Raw genomic sequence first — 20,488 nt, 5'->3', positions numbered from 1 at the left:
CACTCTTAATCTGAACTGTCTCATAACCCTGGCTGCTTCCTTGAGGGACCGTTCTGATATCTGATGAGTTTTTCATTAATAAAACTTAAGTATAATCCTGAGGCCAAGAGACAAAATGACAACAGATCAGAAGTGCTTTCGCTGCACGTACACACACACACACACGCACACGCGCACACACACGCACCCTCATCCAACTAAACATCTTTACAAACACACTTATACACGACGCTGGTGGTTTAATCTTCCCACCACAGCTGTATTTACATCTGCCTGATCTTATTTCTTGTATCTGAAAGGCGAATATAATCACTTTGCTGATTCGGCCCTTTTAACACGAAGGTTTGGAATCTCGTGAGCAGAATTTCTTCCTTTTTAATTGTGATTCAAACGTAAATGAAGTTGCTTCACCGAACCACCGTGAGACGTGCAGGGGCCTCAGCGGCAGCACCACGGTTCGGGTTCATCACCAGAACCAAACAGCTGCAGGACGTCACACATCTGGACCTGCCGAATGTTGGATCAAGGCAGAACTGAAGTGTTTTTCAGGAACATTCTGCGAGGGTTTCTGCTTCCGTCTCGGTTTCTCTTCTCAGGTTCGAGACCGGACCGCTTGGATGAGGTTGCGCTTGTTATCTACCCCGGGACACTCTAAAGCCGAGACCGGAGTAACTTCTGACCGCGAAAACCTGGAATGTATATTCAAATTAACACAACTTATTAATAATTCCATTTTTAGCTCCAGTCTTGGCGGATAGAGTCGATCGACTCCTGTCGCAACGTTCAATGTTTATTTTTACCAGACTGACACCGCCTACCCTCATTGGCTCCGGTGTACGCCATAACAGGTTAGGAGTGTATCCACAGAGAGGGCGCGTCACTGAAGGTCCGTAATTGACCAATAGGATTGGGGTTTGGGCAGGCGCAGAATGATTGACAGGAGAAGGAGCAAATCATAAAACAGTTTGTCTAGACGAGGTAACCAATCAGGAAACCGATGCCAAAAATAACACCTCCTCTTGTTCAGCACCCAAAGTCGAAGGATAGCTCTGGCCTTTCAATTGAAGAAAGTACTGGATTAGTCGCTGTTGTATAATATAGCCAATTCTCAGAGTCCATGTTTGATTCGGAGCGGTCGGAATTGTCTTCGTTTACTACGAAGGACAGAACTGGCTTCAAACATGCGTAAAAATCAACGCCATCCAAGCAGGGAACCACCGAGAAAGGAATTAACGCCGTTCTTCTGAGGCCAATCTCGCCTATTTTTCTCAAATAAGGAAATATAACATAGCTAGCTTGCTAACGTAAGCATTCTAGGTAGCTAGGTCAACGATACATCTTCACTCAACAGCAGAATCCAGAAGAGTGGATCCACTTTCACGCCTAACAGCCCGAGAAGGTAGGTAGCATGCTAGCGTGTTTGTGCTAACGTCATTAGCATGCGTTTGACAAGCCTGGGAGACGCTTCTCCATCGACATGGAAGTGTTAAACGCAACATTAGCTAGTTAGCCAAGGTTAGCTCACAATACTGGGGCCTTTCCGTCAGCAGAACCGTGTGCTCTGGGCTGGGGCGTGTGGTCAGTGGATCGGTATTTAACACACAAACGGCACCGTCTCCACCAGCAGCCCCGCGGTTCGTGTTGTTCACTGACGCTGCGGCACAAAGCCCGAACCTTTGGCACCGTGAATCTCACGGCTACAGACGGCGGAGTCGGTCATTCCCAGATAAAACCCAAAGTTTGGACCAGCAGCCCTTTCAGTTCTGGCCAGAGGACAAGGTGGCCCACATGCCGAGTCCGGGCTGGAGCGAGCTAATTTAGCCCCGAGGTGCTAACGACTAGCATTGGAACACAGGATCTGTGTCTTCAAACGTGCCGCTTCAGCATTTATGGCATTTGTTCTCCTCATGATTTAATGTTACATTTGGTGTTTCTATGCTGTCACCTTCATCGACACCTTATTCCCTGTGTGGAGCCTGAAATATGTCAACTTTGCGATGACTGGAGGCTTCAGAACCCGTCACAGTGACCCAGAAGCTGCAGGTAAAACAGCACCAACGAGGCAGTTTGGGGCAGCTTCTGGTCCTGATGAGCAGAACACGCGTCTGCTCACCTTCGCTGACCTCTGACAGAGAAACACGGCAGGTTCGACACTTTCCTGCCCGTTTACCGGGTCTTTCCCAGCCCGGCTGGGCTCATGTGAGAACGCCGACCCAAAAGGTGAAGGTGTGAAATGATGCTCTGGGACCCCCTGGAGCTGCAGGTGGGTGGACAGAGACCCCGCCTGGGAGCAGCTCCAGGACCCGGGCTGCTGAGGGTTCTTCAGACGGTTCTGGGCCGTGTGGAGAGCGCTGAGAACCAGGAGTCCGTCTCAGGAGGACCTCCTCTTCTTCTCCAGGGTTCCGCCAACCTGAGGACGTTTCTGCCACCGAGGGCAAACGGGGCAACAAGGCCGGGAGCCACTCAGCTTAATTAACCCCCCGGCACCAAAGTGATTTTGCTTATCGATGTTTGAAGGCGTCCTGGCTGCCAGTGCAAATATCCGTGTGTTTGGAGACGGACGTGGGGTCACGTGTTGCTGGCGTGTTTAATATGTTCTGGCCGGTGGGGCAATAACGACGCCTCTTTATCTGAGCGCCACTTCGCTGTGTGTGTAGGTTAATGTGTAACCGGGCTCCTCCTGCAGCAGTTTACACATTTACAGGCCCGACGGGGAGTGTGAGCTCATCAGTGCCGCTCAGGGTCTCGGAGCGGTTCTGGCCCGGCAGCACCTCAGCAGCACCTCACGGGTCGGTGCAGGTAGCAGCGGTCTGCTGTGTTAGTGGAGCCACTGTGGGCGTGGCGACCCGCGGAGCACCGACAGGATGTAGCAGCAATGACTGACCGAGCACCTTCGGACCGACCACGTAGCGGGCGTGAGTGACGACCACGTAGCGGGCATGCGTGTAGTTACACACGGTCGCTACACACAGTTGTGTAGCTACACATGGTCGCTACAAATTGTTGTGTAGTTACACATAGTAGTTACACATGGTCGTTATATACGGTCGCTACATACGGTCGTTACATACGATCGCTACATACGGTCGTTACATACAGTCGCTACATAGTCGTACATACGGTCGCTACATACGGTCATTACATACGGTCGCTACATATGGTCGCTACATACGGTCGCTACATACGGTCGTTACATACGGTCGCTACATATGGTCGCTACATACGGTCATTACATACGGTTGTTACACACGGTTGTTACTTAAGGTCGTTACACACGGTTGTTACTTAAGGTCGCTACACACGGTCGTTACATAAGGTCGTTACACAGGGCCGCTACACACGGTCGCTACATAGTCGTTACATACGGTCGCTATATAGTCGTTACATACGGTCGCTACATACGGTCGCTACATAGTCATTACATACGGTCGTTACATAGTTGTTACATACGGTCGTTACATACAGTCGCTACATAGTCGTTACATACGGTCGCTACATACGGTCGTTATACACGGTCGTTACATACGGTCGCTACATAGTCGTTACATACGGTCGCTACATACGGTCGTTACATACAGTCGCTACATACGGTCGTTACATACGGTCGCTACATAGTCGTTACATACGGTCGCTACATACGGTCGTTACACACGGTCGTTACATAGTCGTTACACAGTCGTTACACACAGTCGTTACACACAGTCGTTACATACAGTCGTTACATAGTCGTTACATACGGTCGTTACATAGTCGTTACATACGATCACTACATACGGTCGTTACAGTCGTTACACACGGTCGTTACATACAGTCGTTACATATGGTCGCTACATACGGTCGTTACATACGGTCGTTACCCAGGGCCGCTACACGCGGTCGTTACACATGGTCGTTACATACGGTCGCTACATACGGTCATTACATACGGTCGTTACATACAGTCGTTACATAGTCGTTACATACGGTCGCTACATACGGTCGTTACATACAGTTGTTACATAGTCGTTACATACAGTCGTTACATAGTCGTTACATAGTCGTTACATAGCCGTTACATAGTCGGTACATACAGTCGGTACATACAGTTGTTACATAGTCGTTACATACGGTCGTTACATAGTCGTTACATACGATCGCTACATACGGTCGTTACACACAGTCGTTACACACGGTCGTTACATACGGTCGTTACCCAGGGCCGCTACACACGGTCGTTATACACGGCCGTTACATGCGGTCGTTACACATGGTCGTTACATGCGGTCGTTACACATGGTCGTTACATGCGGTCGTTACACATGGTCGTTACATGCGGTCGTTACACATGGTCGTTACACATGGTCGTTACATACGGTCGTTACATACGGTCGTTACATACGGTCGTTACACATGGTCGTTACATAGGTCGTTACACGGCATACGGTCGTTACATACGGTCGTTACACATGGTCGTTACACATGGTCGTTACATACGGTCGTTACACATGGTCGTTACATGCGGTCGTTACACATGGTCGTTACATGCGGTCGTTACACATGGTCGTTACATGCGGTCGTTACACATGGTCGTTACATACGGTCGTTACATACGGTCGTCACACACGGTCGTTACACAGCAGCGCCTGACTGGGGCCTCGGTCCATGTGTGACACTGTGGATGCAACAGTTGAAGCCTGAACCTGAGCAGGTGCATCACGGGTCCTCACCAACAGACAGTGGTGATACTTCCCTCTGGTTTGGTCCGTCTGCACCAGTCTGGTTTCTCTGGTTTCTCTGGTTTCTCTGGTTTCTGCAGTAACCTTCATAACTAGTAATTACTGCTCATTCTACGTAGCTTCGTTGGTGTTCTGAAGACACGGCTTCTGCAGTAGGACATCTGCTGCCCCACCCCACATTTCAAGTTTTGAGCATTTTCCCCACATTTCAGTCTTATTTTACTCCCAAAAAGAGTTTGTTTGGTTGGAGAAGAAAATGTCGTTGTGCTTCTCCGTAGCTTAGCGTAGCCAGCGCAGAGGGCGGCGCTACACATCATTCCGGCCTCTTGCTTTTCTGGCTTTGTCGTTGGGTTTTTAGTTCTGGTCAGTTGTTGGCGATGGATTCAGAGGAACACACCCTGTGGAGCACCTGCGCAGAGTCCCCAGAAGCGTAGCAGAGTCCCCAGAAGCGTAGCAGGGTCCCCAGAAGCGTAGCAGGGTCCCCAGAAGCGTAGCAGGGTCCCCAGAAACGTAGCAGAGTCCCCAGAAACGTAGCAGGGTCCCCAGAAGCGTAGCAGGGTCCCCAGAAGCGTAGCAGGGTCCCCAGAAGCGTAGCAGGGTCCCCAGAAACGTAGCAGAGTCCCCAGAAGCGTAGCAGGGTCCCCAGAAGCGTAGCAGAGTCCCCAGAAGCGTAGCAGAGTCCCCAGAAGCGTAGCAGAGTCCCCAGAAACGTAGCAGGGTCCCCAGAAGCGTAGCAGAGTCCCCAGAAGCGTAGCAGGTCCCCAGAAACGTAGCAGGGTCCCCAGAAACGTAGCAGGGTCCCCAGAAACGTAGCAGAGTCCCCAGAAGCGTAGCAGAGTCCCCAGAAACGTAGCAGGGTCCCCAGAAACGTAGCAGAGTCCCCAGAAACGTAGCAGGGTCCCCAGAAGCGTAGCAGAGTCCCCAGAAACGTAGCAGGGTCCCCAGAAGCGTAGCAGAGTCCCCAGAAGCGTAGCAGGGTCCCCAGAAGCGTAGCAGGGTCCCCAGAAGCGTAGCAGGGTCCCCGGTCCTGTGGTTCCTCTGAGCCCATGGGAGACCTCCAGGTAGACCTCTCACCTGTAGCTCCATCCTCAGGTGTCTGCTATCGCCCGGCCCTGTTTTAGGGTTGGAGAAGCTCGTTGCTCTGGTAAATCGTCTCGTTAAGGTATTCAGTGATGATGATGATGATGATGATGATGATGACGATCTTCCTCTACATGAAGGCAGAACAATGCTTCTGTTGGGACCAATAATCTGGACGTTGCCACTGCAGCCTTAGCATTAGCATTAGCATTAGCTGCACAACAGGATTGTGTCATCTCAATATTCTACGTCCCCTTCAAAATAAAGGGGGGGGGGTCCCTGCAGGCATGACATCAGTGTGTGTGTGTGTGTGTGTGTGTGTGTGTGTGTGTGTCTCAGGGATGAGATGGGTGGGGTGTCACTGAATGAAGCTAAGCTTGGGTGTTTGCCCTGCAGGGTGGGTGGTTGCTAGGCAACGGCAGTGTGTTTGTTTTATTTTTAGAGCGAATGGCTGCTGGTGAATACATCTGTGTCTCACCTGTGTCACACACTGGGCAGCACTGCCCCCCCCCCCCCCCCGGCCTGAAATCCAAACCTGCTGTTTATTTATAGAGCCGCTTTTTCTCGCACATAGACGACATCACTTAGTGCACACGTGCACGTTCCAGTGCACGGCGCTGCAGTCCTTCCTCCTGTCTACCTGCCTTTTTTGGGCCCTGATCTGGTGGGACCCTGAGCTAGCTGCTGTTGTAGCTGCTGTTGTAGCTGCTGCTGTAGCTGCTGCTGCTGTAGCTGCTGCTGCTGTAGCTGCTGCTGCTGTACTGCTGCTGCTGCTGTAGCTGCTGCTGCTGTTGTAGCTGCTGCTGCTGTAGCTGCTGCTGCTGTAGCTGCTGCTGTTGTAGCTGCTGCTGCTGCTGCTGCTGCTGTAGCTGCTGCTGCTGCTGCTGCTGTAGCTGCTGCTGCTGCTGTTGTAGCTGCTGCTGCTGTAGCTGTGCTGCTGTAGCTGCTGCTGTAGCTGCTGCTGCTGCTGCTGTAGCTGCTGCTGCTGCTGCTGTAGCTGCTGCTGCTGTTGTAGCTGCTGCTGCTGTAGCTGCTGCTGTAGCTGCTGCTGCTGCTGTGTAGCTGCTGCTGCTGTAGCTGCTGCTGTAGCTGCTGCTGCTGTAGCTGCTGCTGCTGCTGTTGTAGCTGCTGCTGCTGTAGCTGCTGCTGTAGCTGCTGCTGCTGTAGCTGCTGCTGCTGTAGCTGCTGCTGCTGTAGCTGCTGCTGCTGTAGCTGCTGCTGTAGCTGCTGCTGCTGCTGTTGTAGCTGCTGCTGCTGTAGCTGCTGTAGCTGCTGCTGTAGCTGCTGCTGCTGCTGTAGCTGCTGCTGCTGTAGCTGCTGCTGCTGTAGCTGCTGCTGCTGCTGCTGTAGCTGCTGCTGTAGCTGCTGCTGCTGTAGCTGCTGCTGCTGTAGCTGCTGCTGCAGCTGCTGCTGCTGCTGCTGTAGCTGCTGCTGCAGCTGCTGCTGCTGCTAGCTGCTGCTGCTGCTGTAGCTGCTGCTGCTGCTGCTACTGTAGCTGCTGCTGCTGTAGCTGCTGCTGCTGCTGCTGTAGCTGCTGCTGTGCTGCTGCTGCTGTAGCTGCTGCTGTAGCTGCTGCTGCTGCTGCTGTAGCTGCTGCTGCTGTAGCTGCTGCTGCTGTAGCTGCTGCTGCTGCTGTAGCTGCTGCTGCTGTAGCTGCTGCTGCTGTAGCTGCTGCTGCTGTAGCTGCTGTAGCTGCTGCTGCTGCTGTAGCTGCTGCTGCTGTAGCTGCTGCTGCTGTAGCTGCTGCTGAAGGGACCTTAGAGACAGCAGAGCAGGACCGTTGGGAGGCTCCTGTTTATGGGATGGATGTGATTCACCTCTTCCTGTTGTCCTCCTCAGTGAACCGAAGCAGCGATGGGGGCTTTCCTGGACAAGCCGAAGACTGAGAAGCACAGCGCCCACGGTCAGGGCAACGGGCTGCGCTACGGCCTGAGCTCCATGCAGGGCTGGAGGGTGGAGATGGAGGACGCCCACACCGCTGTGGTGGGCCTTCCCCACGGACTGGCCGACTGGTCCTTCTTCGCCGTCTACGATGGCCACGCCGGCTCCCGGGTGGCCAACTACTGCTCCGCCCACCTGCTGGAACACATCCTGTCCGGAGGCGCCGACTTCAGCTCCGAGTCCAGCTCCATAGAGGGCGTGAAGGACGGCATCCGCTCGGGCTTCCTCAACATCGACGAGTACATGCGCAGCTTCTCGGACCTGCGGCAGGGCCTGGACCGCAGCGGCTCCACGGCCGTGTGCGTGCTGCTCAGCCCCACCCACCTCTACTTCATTAACTGCGGGGACTCTCGAGCCGTGCTCAGCCGAGACTCCCAGGTGGGCTTCTCCACCCAGGACCACAAGCCCTGCAACCCCCGCGAGAAGGAGCGCATCCAGAAGGCCGGCGGCTCGGTGATGATCCAGAGGGTCAACGGCTCCCTGGCCGTGTCCCGCGCTCTGGGGGACTACGACTACAAGTGCGTGGACGGGAAGGGCCCCACGGAGCAGCTGGTGAGCCCCGAGCCCGAGGTGTGCGTGCTGGAGCGGGTGGCCGAGGGAGACGAGTTCGTGGTGCTGGCGTGCGACGGAATCTGGGACGTCATGTCCAACGAGGAGCTGTGTGACTTTGTCCGCTCACGACTGCTGGTGTGTGACGACCTGGAGAAGGTCTGTAACTCGGTGGTGGACACGTGTCTGCACAAGGTGAGCTGCCCTTCACTGGAGTCGTCTTAGCATGCTAGCACGCTAGCGCGTAGCTAACGCACCCTCGTGAAGGTCTGCCACGGCGCGGAGACCTTTGTGACGGTGGTGAGCAGATCAGGGCTGGGGGGTCAGTTTATGGGGGGGTGCACGATACCAGGCTTCCTGCTAGCTGTTGCCTCCATGATCTCCGTCTCAAGGTGTTCCGATTGATCCTGACTGACCTTTGACCTCTTGAACGACCTCTAGAGGTCATAGATCATAGATCGGGATATTTTCTGGATGCTCTGAGACACTAATGAAGACGTGATCATGTCCAGCTTTGATAGGAGCAACTGTGAAACACTTCTGGATGAAGCTCCTCAGACGTAGATCTCCTGTCTCTGTACGGACCAGTGGTACCGCTGAGTTCTGGTCAGTTTTGGGGTGAGGAGGAGGTGTGACACGGTGATGGTAGATGGAGGCCGAGGAGGTGTCCACCAGCAGAACCCTCACAGCTGCTGGTCCTACAGGTCTCTGACCAGCCTCCCAGTTGGGTTGTGTAGTGGGAACCAAGGCTGAGCCGTCCTAGGGAACTGGGTCATGGAGCTGGTTTGGGCTCCCCACAGCAGAACTGTGATGTTCTAGTGAACCCGTGTGTGTCTCCTGTGCAGGGGAGCAGGGACAACATGAGTGTGGTGCTGGTGTGTTTCCCTGGAGCCCCCAAGATCTCAGAGGAGGCCGTGAAGAAGGAGGAGGAGCTGGACAAATACCTGGAGACCCGTGTTGAAGGTCAGCCTCTCATGGCACACACACACACACGCACGCACACACACACACACACACACACACACACACCACACACACACACACACACACTCCCTGGACCAGGAGCCTGCTCAGGTTCATGTTAGATGCAGCACAACTGATTCTGGTTCTGATTCTCACCAAAATAACCAGTCAAATGTCTGTGTGTGTGTGTGTGGTGTGTGTGTGTGGTGTGTGTGTGTGTGTGTGTGTGTGTGTGCAGAGCTACTGGGGAGCTGTGGCGAGGCTGGAGTCCCTGACCTGGTGTCTGTCCTGAGGAGCATCGGGGCAGAAAACATCCCCAACCTCCCACCTGGGGGAGGCCTGATCAGCAAGTAAATGCCCCTCCTGATTCAGCCCATCCTTCAGGGCTCCACTGGGTCAGAACCGCTGACCCGGTTGGCTCTGGACACCTCTGACGTAGCTTCTCCATCGATCAGTAACGTTAGCAGCCGCAGGTGTTCCACAGATAGAAGAGCTGCATGTTTGAGTCATCCTGAGCTCTGAGGAAGCTCAACTCTTCAACCAAAGCTGGTCTGCTGGTAACGTGTGTGTGTGTGTGTGTGTGTGTGTGTGTGTGTGTGTGTGTGTGTGTGTGTGTGTGTGTGTGTGTGTTTTCACAGACGGAGTGTGATCGAGGCGGTCTACAACAAGCTGAACCCTCATAAAGAAGAGGAAGGGGTGAGTCTGTCGTGCCATGTCTGACCTTTAACCTCACCTCGACACCCCCACTCCAGCCAGACCGGGGGGGGGGGCTCAATATTTAGCTGTTTTCAGTATCTTTGGAGACTTTTTACTGCTTCCTGAGCCTGAACCTCAGCAACTTGACTGCCTCCTGGTGGCTGGTTGCAGAGCCTCTCTCTCTCACACACACACACACACACACACACACACACACACACACTGAGTATGATTCACACAGGGTTGCTGGTCTCACTGGTCACAGGCAGCGTTTGATTGGCCGGTTCCATGGATGCGAGACGTCCCTGACGTGCTAATGTGTGCAGCTTCCTGCGCGCGCGTGCGTGTGTGTGTGTGTGTGTGTGTGTGTGTGTGTGAGAGAACATGCAGCGTACCTGCACAGTCTCACCCCTGGCGTGTCGCCCCAGGCCTGTGCGGGGGGAGAGGAGGAGAGTGAGGAGGGAGGCGGAAACACGGCGGCTCACCTGCTGGAGGCTCTGCGGCAGTTCCGCCTGCACCACCGGGGGCAGTACCGCTCGGTGCTGGAGGAGACGCTGGCCGCCTACCACCGGCCCGGGGAGAGCGGCGCCGGCGGAGGAGCGGGGCGGCTGCCCGGGACTTCTGACCACCATGAAGACGGCCAGGAACAGCCTGCCTCCCCTCCCGTCCCCCCCTCGCCCCCGCCCTCACCCACCAATGCGGAGTCGGATGCCGTTCGAGAGGCCCCCGGCCCCGAGTCCAGTCCCGCCTTTGAATGATGACCTTTCCTCGTAACCTCCCAGTCACGTGACCCATAATCCACGTTCTCAGAACCAGAACTTGTGGGGCACGTCGGCCCTTCCTGTCAACAGTCTGCCATTCGAGGCTGTTTTTAGAAACGGCCCCTTTGTCTATTCAAATTCTGCCCCCCACCCTTACCTCTTACCGCCCCCCCCACGCCGTTTCTTCTGTGTCGGCCATTTTACAGCTGCATCACAGCAGAATATTAACAGAACTCCTCCGGAGGTGGCTGGCGAAGCAGAAATGAACCTTGTGCTCTGTGGCCTATATTCACCTGTATTGGCTTCTGGCTGGTCACCCCCCCTCCACCCCCGCCTCACCCCCCACACCCCCGCCTCACCCCCCTCCCCCCCGCCTCCCCCCACAGCTTCACATCAAACTCCTGCTTACAGTCAGAATGTCAGAGCTAAAACAGACAAACACACGTCTGTTACTTGCATATATCCTGTGTGTGTGTGTGTGTGTGTGTGTGTGTGTGTGTGGTGTGTGTGTGTGTGTGGTGTGTGTGTGTGTGAGAGAGAGAGAGAGAGAGAGAGACTGAATGTAAAGGCTTAACCACGGTGGGGCAGGTTACCAAAGGGGCTAGCATGCTGCTAGCCATGCTAACTGTTGCTAACTGTAGTCATGCTAGCTGTGTGGCAGTTTCCAGGTCATTTGTCCCTCTCAGGCTTCCGTCACTGGCTCACTGACCTGGGTCCCCTTTAAGTGCTGTCTGTCGTCCGTCTGTGCTGCTGCGCTGAAGTTAAACCACTGATCACCAGGCGCTCACCACAACATCCCAATATTGGGGTGTGTGTGTGTGTGGTGTGTGTGTGTGTTTGTACGCGCCACATCAAAGCCACACAATTAAAATGACAAATGAGGAAATAAACTCTGATTTTCGTGTGTTTCTTGAGGGACTTGAAGGTAGCGCGGGGCCGTTGGTCGCTCCGCTTGGGGAAACGTCGGAAACTTTCCGTCCCACGTGCGAGAGCCGTGTTAGTGTCAGTGGCGTCGCTATGGTAACGGTAGAGTTCAGATCGACAGGGCGGCGGTAAAATATGCCTCCGCAGCCCTTCCAAGCCTCGAAGGTCACCTTGTCCCTGTGCGTGTCGGGGAGCAGCAGAACCAGAAGGTGGTCGCTGCTCAGGTGAGTTTCAGGTTGTTGGACACACCTGGAACACCGGGTCGCCACCCCCCCCCAACCCGTCCTCAAAATGGTGCACGTTAACTGTTGAAAGGGTCCGAGCCAGGCGTCCACAAGCTAATGCTCCTCTCTCCTCTCTCTCCACCCCCCCAGAGTACCAGCGAGTTGGAGGACCCCTGGTAACGGCGGCGTGGACCCCCCCCCCCCCCCCCGTCTCCTCCAGGTGATCGGTGCATCCACCCACAGGAGGAGTCGCTCCATTGTGCCATGTCTTTCTCCACTAAAACGAAAATGAGGACATGTGGTGTGGGATGGAGTGTGTGTGAGAGTGTGTGTAAGAGCGTGTGTGTGTGTGAGCGTGCGTGAGTGTGTGTGAGCGTGTGTGTGTGAGCGTGTGCGTGTGTGAGAGCGCGTGTGTGTGTGTGGGAGTGTGTGTGTGCAGCAGTGGGACAGTGACGTTCACACTCGCTGCTTTGAACCCGGAGGACCTCCACTTCCTGGACTGCAGCCTGGTGACGTAGACTTCTACCACGCAGGTGTTTCTCCTCTTCTTTTTGTGAATGTTAGCGTTGAACACCTGAATCCACCTGGATCCACCTGGATCCACCTGAATCCACCTGGATCCACCTGCGGACCGGCGGGTGTGTGGGGCGTCTGAGTGTGTGATTGTTGCAGAGCTGGCGGCGAAGACTCCATTTCCCTTTCCTCCGGGACGGTTCCGTGCCCCTCGGCCCACGGCGGCCCGACACCTTTGCTTCTTCCTTCAGACACACACTCTGTTTGACACACAGACGCACACAGACGCACACAGACGCACAGCAACCACGAGACCCACCTCATCACTCCATACTTCCACCTGTGCACGTATGTGATGCGCACGTCTGCAGGACGCTGCATGAGGACTTTGGTTCTGCCTGAACGCGAGGGACGGACCAGAGGGACCTCTGAGTGGAACTGAGATTTGGTTCTTTTCTTTCCTTTTCCTGTTTTTTTTTTGGGGGGGGGGGGGGTAATAACCAGTAGGATAATGACGATGATAATCATGATGGGGGGGGTGGGAAGTTTCTTTTCATGGAGGAGCGGCGAGCAGGTTCTGGAGGGAGCAGCGGGGGGGTGGAGGAGCTGCTCTCTGGGCAGGACCCCCCCCCCCCCCCCAGCATCGCCGACGGTCCTGACGGTGACTTTTTTAATGTGGTCCATGAGGTGTGGAGCTGCGTGGCCTGAGTGGCCCCCCCCTCGGAACCCTGCCTGGGTCTCAGAAGCATCGTAACGTTTGTATTGCTGTTGTTTGATTGCACTCATTTGATTACAGAAGCGTCTATATATGAAATAAAGACCTACAAGGATCCAGTCCTGTCTGTGTCTGCGTCCCCCCAGCACTGACCCGCGGCCCCCCAGCACTGACCCGCGGCCCCCCAGCACCCCCATCTGGGGCCCCCGTCAGGGACCCTCCACAGGTGCTTCACCTTCGCTCACAATTTGTCCCAGTTCTTCCAGAACTTGAAGGTCACAAACCTGCTCAGCTGTCAAGGAGCGTCCCCCCACGTGACCCTGGTCCTGGTCCTGGTCCTGGTCCTGGTCCTGGGCCTGGTAACGGCAGCTCGTTGGGGGTCTGGCCCTGGGGTTCTGTGAAGCACCTGCAGACACTTGCGACTGAATAAAGAGGAGGGACAGAACAAAGTCCGGTATCAGGACAAAACCGCCAAAATGTCCCCGTAATCTGGTCCTTTAAAGGTGGTTTCAATCTGGAGGGGGATTATGGGATTTCATGTGTTGGTGTGAAGGCCAGATTACCTCAGCGTGTGTTGGGGGGTTAATATGATGATGGGGGGGGCAGATGCCCTCTCAGCCCCATATAAGCCCCACATATCAAAACAAGACACGCCCACACATTTAATCTCACTTTAATTTGTCTCCACACTAAACCAGGAGGCAGCTCAGGTGCAGGGACCTGGATCGGTGTCCAGAGGTCCGAGTTCTGACCCGGCCCACGTGGAGCGATGACTAGTGTTGGTGGATCCAGTCAGCAGGGGGCGACAGAGACGCGCTCGCTCCGTCCTCCTCCGTGTATTTGTGTGTATTTCCTTGTCTCGGAACCCTCGCGTGATGACCTTTGACCCAGAGCCGTTTTATCAAAGCAGCAACAGTGGCTCCAGAATCTGGCAGGAACCTTCAGACCCACTTTGAAGCCTCCCCGATGTTTCTGTGCTTTATTACAGCTGTAATAAACTGTCTTTATTCATGACCCCTGAAAGGACGCCGCTCCTCCTCCCTCTCCAGCCCAAGGTGGCTGACCCGGGAGACCCAATAGACCTGGGAGACCCAATAGACCCGGGAGACCCAATAGACCCGGGAGACCCAATAGACCCGGGAGACCCAATAGACTCGGGAGACCCAATAGACCCGGGAGACCCAATAGACCCGGGAAACCCAATAGACCCGGAGACCCACTAGACCCAGTAGACTCTGGAAAATGAAAAGTCGGTCAGGTGACTCCGTGCGAGGAGAAACCTGGGTCAGGTGACTCTCCGGGAGGGTGTGATTGGTAGAGGTGGATCACAGCGCCTCCCTGGAACCTGTCGGGCCTCAGACGTGGGTCTGAGTGGAGTAATTTCCCAGATGAGCATGTGGCCTTTGTTAGAGGGATAATCTGGCTCTTGTTGCTCACAGAGGTTAAGATGCAGCAGATTAGACCAGATTACCCCCGACCACAACAGACAGCCCCCACCACCCTCCACAGACAGCCCCCACCACCCTCCACAGACAGCCCCCACCACCCTCAACAGACAGCCCCCCCCACCCTCAACAGACAGCCCCCCCCACCCTCACAGACAGCCCCCACCACCCTCCACAGACAGCCCCCCCCACCCTCAACAGACAGCCCCCACCACCCTCCACAGACAGCCCCCCCCACCCTCCACAGACAGCCCCCACCACCCTCAACAGACAGCCCCCCCCACCCTCAACAGACAGCCCCCACCACCCTCAAGGCTCGGTCAGTGAACGGTCATCAGAATCATCCACCTCTGTCCTGCCTCTAGATGGTCTCACAGTCTAATACCGTCTTTCTACAGGTGCCTCACATGGACACAGGTGTTTAAGACCCAGAACAAGGATGCTGTTAGCAACATCTGGCCTCCGCATTAGCACACAAGCAGAATTATTATCCAGTGGCTGTGATGGAAGTGTGTGTGTGTGTGAGTGAGGGGGGGGGTGACACACCTGTGATAAACTCCCATCCATGCTAACAGAAGTAGCAGGATTTACTCAGACGTATTGGTTTACGACCCAATCAGGGTCCGGATTAGTCGCCCAGGTAGCGTAACTGAAACACCTGCTCTTAGATTTCTGACAGGTCAGACCTGATGTCAACAACACACACACACACACACACACCCTCCACCATCTACAACAGTCAGTGGGGGCTGGTGCTGCTGCCACCAGGGGGCGATGGAGATGCTTTGGCCTGTTGACCATCTCTATGTTTTCGATGCTAACACATATAGGCTCCCCTCATTGAGAGCTAAGCTATCTCATTCAGGCTAAGCTAGCAGTTAGCATGCTGAAGGTTAGCAGTGTAGCATCTTGTCCCTCTCCAGGACCGCGTGATGGGCGGGGCTTGTTGCCTGCCAGCATCAACAAGCCCCGCCCATCACGCTCCTTCCTGCTTTAGGCTCTTCTGTCCTTAAAACTTTTAAAGTCCTGGAAGAGAAAGAAAAGGACCAAGAGTTGGGCAGAGGTTAAAAAAGAGGAGGCCTTCCAGGGCCTCTGGGGGGGGCAGCCTGTCCCAGTGACGGGAGGTGGGGGGGTTAAAGGTGCTGGGCTGAGGAGCTCAGGGGGCATGTGGAGGACAGTGGAGGGGCTCTTGTTTACGGGGGTAAAGATGATGATGAGAGTCATAAATGTGTAACTTTTTTAGATGCTGTTCACTAAAATCAGTGATTCACTCATTCATTCTTCTGATGAATACATGAACAACCCCCCCCCCACCTGTGTTGCTCCTCCCTGGAGCCCCCCTGTGTTGGGGTAATTGGCATTGACCCTGTCAGCTCGGGACGTTGGGACAGCTGTGGAACGTCTGCTGGACTCTGAGGGAACATCCAGGCCAGCAGAACCTGTGAAAGCTGCTGAGATAAAGCTGCTCCATTAGACTAATGTTGGGGGGGCCACATGGGGGGGCGCTGCTAATCCAAGCTAACAGAATGGAGCCAGATTATCTGTGAATTTATGGATATTAGAGAATAGAAGTGATTAGAAAGTGATTAGAGTGATGGGAAACCACTTCAGAAACACGGCCTCCAACGATGGAAGCAGCTTAACCACCACAGAGCTTTGGACTTTGTTCTGGACGCGTCCTCCTGGTGTCTCTTTGTCTCTCGTGTCAAACGTCAAGCGTCCTTCGCCGGGACACCGGCGACTTTTGACGTGAAACCACATCGAAGAGGAGAAACAGGAAGTTGGACGGGAGCTCCGTTTCTTGGGTCTAAGACTTGAACGTGGGTCCGTCCTGGTCTGCTGCACGAGCCAAATCCTCTGTGTGATTGACAGCGCTGCCATAGCAACCATGTCCGCGCCGTCCAATCAGACGTCAGGCTCGGGCCCGCCCTGACTCCCAGGTGACCTAAAGAGCGGGACTCGAGCGGATTCTTGGCAGACTTGCAGAGGCTCCCGTCGGCTCCGCTCCGTCATCCAGATGGTTTTCAGGTCGCCGCTCGACTTCTTCTCAGCCTCCCGAGTCCTCCTGCCCCACCTGGCAGAGGGGGCTCCAGTGGGGGGCCGCTCTCAGTCCCCCGAGGACCTTAAGTCGGTTGGTCCCCCCCTGGCTCTGCCCGGACTGTGCTTCTCCGCCACGCAGATCGCCAGCGTGTGTGAGACCCTGGAGGAGACCGGGGACGTCGAGCGGCTGGCCCGCTTCCTCTGGTCCCTCCCGGTGACCGGGGACGGCCGCGACTCCATCTCTGAGCAGGAGTCCGTGCAGCGCGCGCGCGCCGTGGTGGCCTTCCACACGGGCAGCTTCCGAGAGCTCTACCACATCCTGGAGACGCGCCGCTTTACGCGCGCGTCACACGGCAAACTGCAGGCGATGTGGCTGGAGGCTCATTACCGGGAGGCGGAGAAGCTGCGGGGGCGGCCGCTCGGACCCGTGGACAAGTACCGCGTGAGGAAGAAGTTCCCGTTACCGAAGACCATCTGGGACGGGGAGCAGAAGACGCACTGCTTCAAGGAGCGCACCCGCGGGCTGCTCCGGGAGTGGTACCTGCAGGACCCCTACCCGAACCCCGGGAAGAAGCGGGAGCTGGCGCACGCGACCGGACTCACGCCCACGCAAGTTGGCAACTGGTTCAAGAACCGTAGACAGAGAGACCGAGCAGCGGCCGCCAAGAACAGGTGAGGGCAACAGGGACAGGTCTGATCCCAGTCCGCGATCCGGAAGCAACAAGTGCACGCGCGGCCAGAACTGTGCGTAAAAGAACATTTATGACTCGTTTCCCTTTTATCAGGGGGAGTCTTTGGTCTTCAGGTGGGTGAAAATAAAACGAGTCTTGATTTTAGAGTGATAAGATAACAAAGCTGATAAAGGCTCCGCAACGAGGTCCAGACCTGCTCTGATCCACATCAGACCTGCTCTGATCCACATCAGACCTGCTCTGATCCACATCAGACCAGCTCTGATCCACATCAGACCTGCTGACGCTGCAGCTTTGATCTGTGTCGGAGCATCTGGGTGCACGAGAGCCCCGTCGGGCCAGAAGAGGGCAGAAGGTGGCGCGCCGTCACTCACAGCAGCCGCTCTCTTTCAGGTTGCAGCTCCACCGGATGTGCTCGGACCGGGGGCGCCCGTTCAGCCCCGCCCGCGCCGGAGGGCGCGCCGACGGCGAGACTCTCCTGTCGGTGACGGACAGTGACTCTGACCTGGACGTTTGAGGCTTTTCTCCCTCCAGAGGACAAATCAGGGTTTCCAGGAAATGTTCAGGGCCTCATCCAGCTTCATCAGGAAGAGCATCAAAGAGCATCAAAGGCATCAAAGAGGAAGCTGTTTCCTGCCCGGATAATCTCCCATTTCTGTACGTTGACGACAGCAGCAGCTGATTAGACCCCAACACGCCTCGAGGCCGCCGTGGACCCGTGAAAATGGTCCTTTTCCTCTCTAAAATAGTGATTTGTGTAGACGACCGTCACAGGCTGAAGGTCACGTGACCACCTTGTTTCATGTTGACTGATTTAAAGTCTCTTATGTCACTCGTGTGTTCATGAATGTTATTTTATATAAATAAAGCTATTTGGTGGATGGATCTTGTGTTGCTCCTCTTTCTCGACAAGATGTGTGTCTGACGTGCACGTGCACGTGCGTGTGTTCGCTCAGACTAGTTATAGTGACAATAGTGTCGCTCCACCATTGGAACAAGTGGATCAAAACCCGCCCAGAAAACCAGGCGAGTTGCTCCATATGGTTCCGTCCTCGGTGACCTGGTGGCGGCAGCAGCGGCCGGGACACCTTCAGAGCCCCGCCCAGGTGCCCTTGAGCAAGGTACCCAACCCCAAAGGCTCACATTCAGGGTCTCTGTGACCCTGCAGGGGAACCGGCCTCAAGGAAAGACCCAAACCCATATCAGACTTTAGAATTCTGCAGAGCCACAACAGACATGAACACCAGATGTTTTCCTGCCATCACTTCAGGGGGGCGGAGCTCTCCACGATGAAAGGGTGAATATGATGAAAGGGTGAATATGATGAAAGGGTGAATATGATGAAAGGGTGAACACAAGAGGGACGTTTCCAGCTTAAAAAAAGAAACCATTTCTGTGGTTTACAGAATTTCACTGACACCAAATTTCGGGGCACTTCTGGGTGTGAACAAACGTTTCTGTCTCAAAAAATGACTTTAAGTTGATTTTGTGGGAAAAACAACAAACATCTGGAAACGTAAAAAGGCTCCTAAATCAGGAAGTGACGAGAACCAACCTCACGAGCGCTCAACGTGGTCTTGCGCCACCTGGCGGTCAATATATATATGTGTGTGCGCGTCTGTGTTGTTAGCGTGTGAGTGTGTGTCTGTGCGTGCGTGTGTGAGTGTGAGTGAGTGTGTGTCTGTGCGTGTGTGTGTGAGTGAGTGTGTGAGTGAGTGTGTGTCTGTGCGTGTGTGTGTGAGTGTGTGTGTGTGTGTGTGTGTGTGTGCGCGCGTGTGTGTGCGTGTGCCTGTGTGTGTTTAATCTTGCTATGAATAAATAAATAAGGGGAAAGTAAACAGACGACTCTATAGGTTTTTGGTCTGTAGAGAAGCTGCTTTGATTGATTGTGGGAGCAGAATTAAATGGTGTAACAACAATTGGTTTAATTTAGTTAACAATGAACTATTTCTACATTCACCACTGCTCACTATTTGTAATTCGTCAGCTACACCACTAATTATGCAGCATAACAAATGTTTAGATTTATGTTTTGACAGACAAGTTTTAAATTATCACTGTGGTGATGCTGTGGTGATGCTGTGGTGATACTGTGGTGATACTGTGGTGATGTTGTGGTGATGCTGTGGTGATACTGTGGTGATGCTGTGGTGATGCTGTGGTGATGCTGTGGTGATGGTGGTGATACTGTGGTGATGTGTGGTGATCTGTGGTGATGTTGTGGTGATGCTGTGGTGATGCTGTGGTGATGTGTGGTGATGTTGTGGTGATGCTGTGGTGATGCTGTAGTGATGCTGTGGTGATACTGTGGTGATGTTGTGGTGATACTGTGGTGATGCTGTGGGATGCTGTGGTGATACTGTAGTGATGCTGTGGTGATACTGTAGTGATGCTGTGGTGATACTGTGGTGATGCTGTGGTGATGCTGTGGTGATACTGTGGTGATGTTGTGGTGATACTGTGGTGATGCTGTGGTGATGTGGTGTGGTGATGCTGTGGTGATGCTGTGGTGATGCTGTGGTGATGTTGTGGTGATGCTGTGGTGATGGTGTGGTGATGCTGTAGTGATGCTGTGGTGAGATCTGTGGTGATGCTGTGGTGATGTTGTGGTGATACTGTGGTGATACTGTGTTGATGTTGTGGTGATACTGTAGTGATGCTGTGGTGATGCTGTGGTGATGCTGTGGTGATACTGTAGTGATGCTGTGGTGATACTGTAGTGATGCTGTGGTGATGCTGTGGTGATACTGTGGTGATGCTGTGGTGATGCTTTGGTGATACTGTGGTAATGCTGTGTTGATACTGTGGTGATGCTGTGGTGATGCTGTGGTGATGTTGTGGTGATACTGTGGTGATGCTGTGGTGATGCTGTAGTGATACTGTGGTGTGCTGTGGTGATGTTTGTAGTGATGTTGTGGTGATGCTGTGGTGATGCTGTGGTGATGCTGTAGTGATACTGTGGTGATGCTGTGGTGATACTGTGGTGATGCTGTGGTGATGCTGTGGTGATGTTGTGGTGATGCTGTGGTGATACTGTGGTGATGCTGTGGTGATGCTGTAGTGATGCTGTGGTGATGCTGTGGTGATGCTGTGGTGTGATGTGGTGGGATGCTGTGGTGATGCTGTGGTGATACTGTGGTGATACTGTGGTGATGCTGTGGTGATGCTGTGGTGATGCTGTGGTGATACTGTGGTGATGCTGTGTTGATACTGTGGTGATGCTGTGGTGA

General features: G+C 54.4%; 2 protein-coding genes across 3 annotated transcripts; both read left to right on the top strand.

Annotated features, from left to right (window-relative positions):
- The first annotated feature begins 1,008 nt into the window (after nt 1-1,008).
- ppm1bb (protein phosphatase, Mg2+/Mn2+ dependent, 1Bb) lies at nt 1,009-13,200 on the top strand. Of its 2 annotated transcripts, XM_057046168.1 has the most exons (7): nt 1,009-1,399; nt 7,635-8,480; nt 9,131-9,248; nt 9,487-9,598; nt 9,887-9,944; nt 10,373-11,208; nt 11,241-11,739. In XM_057046168.1, exons 2-6 carry the CDS (start codon nt 7,650-7,652, stop codon nt 10,700-10,702), a joined length of 1,449 nt encoding a protein of 482 aa, XP_056902148.1. In that variant the 5' UTR covers nt 1,009-1,399; nt 7,635-7,649; the 3' UTR covers nt 10,703-11,208; nt 11,241-11,739. The 2 variants fall into 2 exon arrangements, with proteins under 2 accessions (XP_056902148.1, XP_056902156.1); XM_057046176.1 differs by lacking the exons at nt 10,373-11,208; nt 11,241-11,739 and adding an exon at nt 12,004-13,200 and having other exon boundaries at nt 1,012-1,399.
- Nucleotides 13,201-15,670: 2,470 nt separating this feature from the next.
- six3b (SIX homeobox 3b) lies at nt 15,671-18,143 on the top strand. The gene is made up of 2 exons (XM_057046270.1): nt 15,671-17,238; nt 17,652-18,143. Exons 1-2 carry the CDS (start codon nt 16,544-16,546, stop codon nt 17,773-17,775), a joined length of 819 nt encoding a protein of 272 aa, XP_056902250.1. The 5' UTR covers nt 15,671-16,543; the 3' UTR covers nt 17,776-18,143.
- Nucleotides 18,144-20,488: the final 2,345 nt, after the last annotated feature.

This window comes from Takifugu flavidus, chromosome 1 (assembly GCF_003711565.1).
Source record: "Takifugu flavidus isolate HTHZ2018 chromosome 1, ASM371156v2, whole genome shotgun sequence".
Lineage (NCBI taxonomy): Eukaryota > Metazoa > Chordata > Actinopteri > Tetraodontiformes > Tetraodontidae > Takifugu > Takifugu flavidus.
Note: the sequence above shows the minus strand (reverse complement) of the source record. Positions and strands in the feature narration are given on the sequence as shown.

Excerpts from the sequence above, each read along its gene's own strand:
- six3b (XM_057046270.1), top strand. The coding sequence starts at position 16,544 with ATGGTTTTCAGGTCGCCGCTCGACTTCTTCTCAGCCTCCCGAGTCCTC. Across the intron at positions 17,239-17,651 it reads GCAGCGGCCGCCAAGAACAG|GTTGCAGCTCCACCGGATGT; the intron begins GTGAGGGCAACA and ends GCTCTCTTTCAG.
- ppm1bb (XM_057046168.1), top strand. The coding sequence starts at position 7,650 with ATGGGGGCTTTCCTGGACAAGCCGAAGACTGAGAAGCACAGCGCCCAC. Across the intron at positions 8,481-9,130 it reads TGGACACGTGTCTGCACAAG|GGGAGCAGGGACAACATGAG; the intron begins GTGAGCTGCCCT and ends TCTCCTGTGCAG. Across the intron at positions 9,945-10,372 it reads CTCATAAAGAAGAGGAAGGG|GCCTGTGCGGGGGGAGAGGA; the intron begins GTGAGTCTGTCG and ends GTGTCGCCCCAG.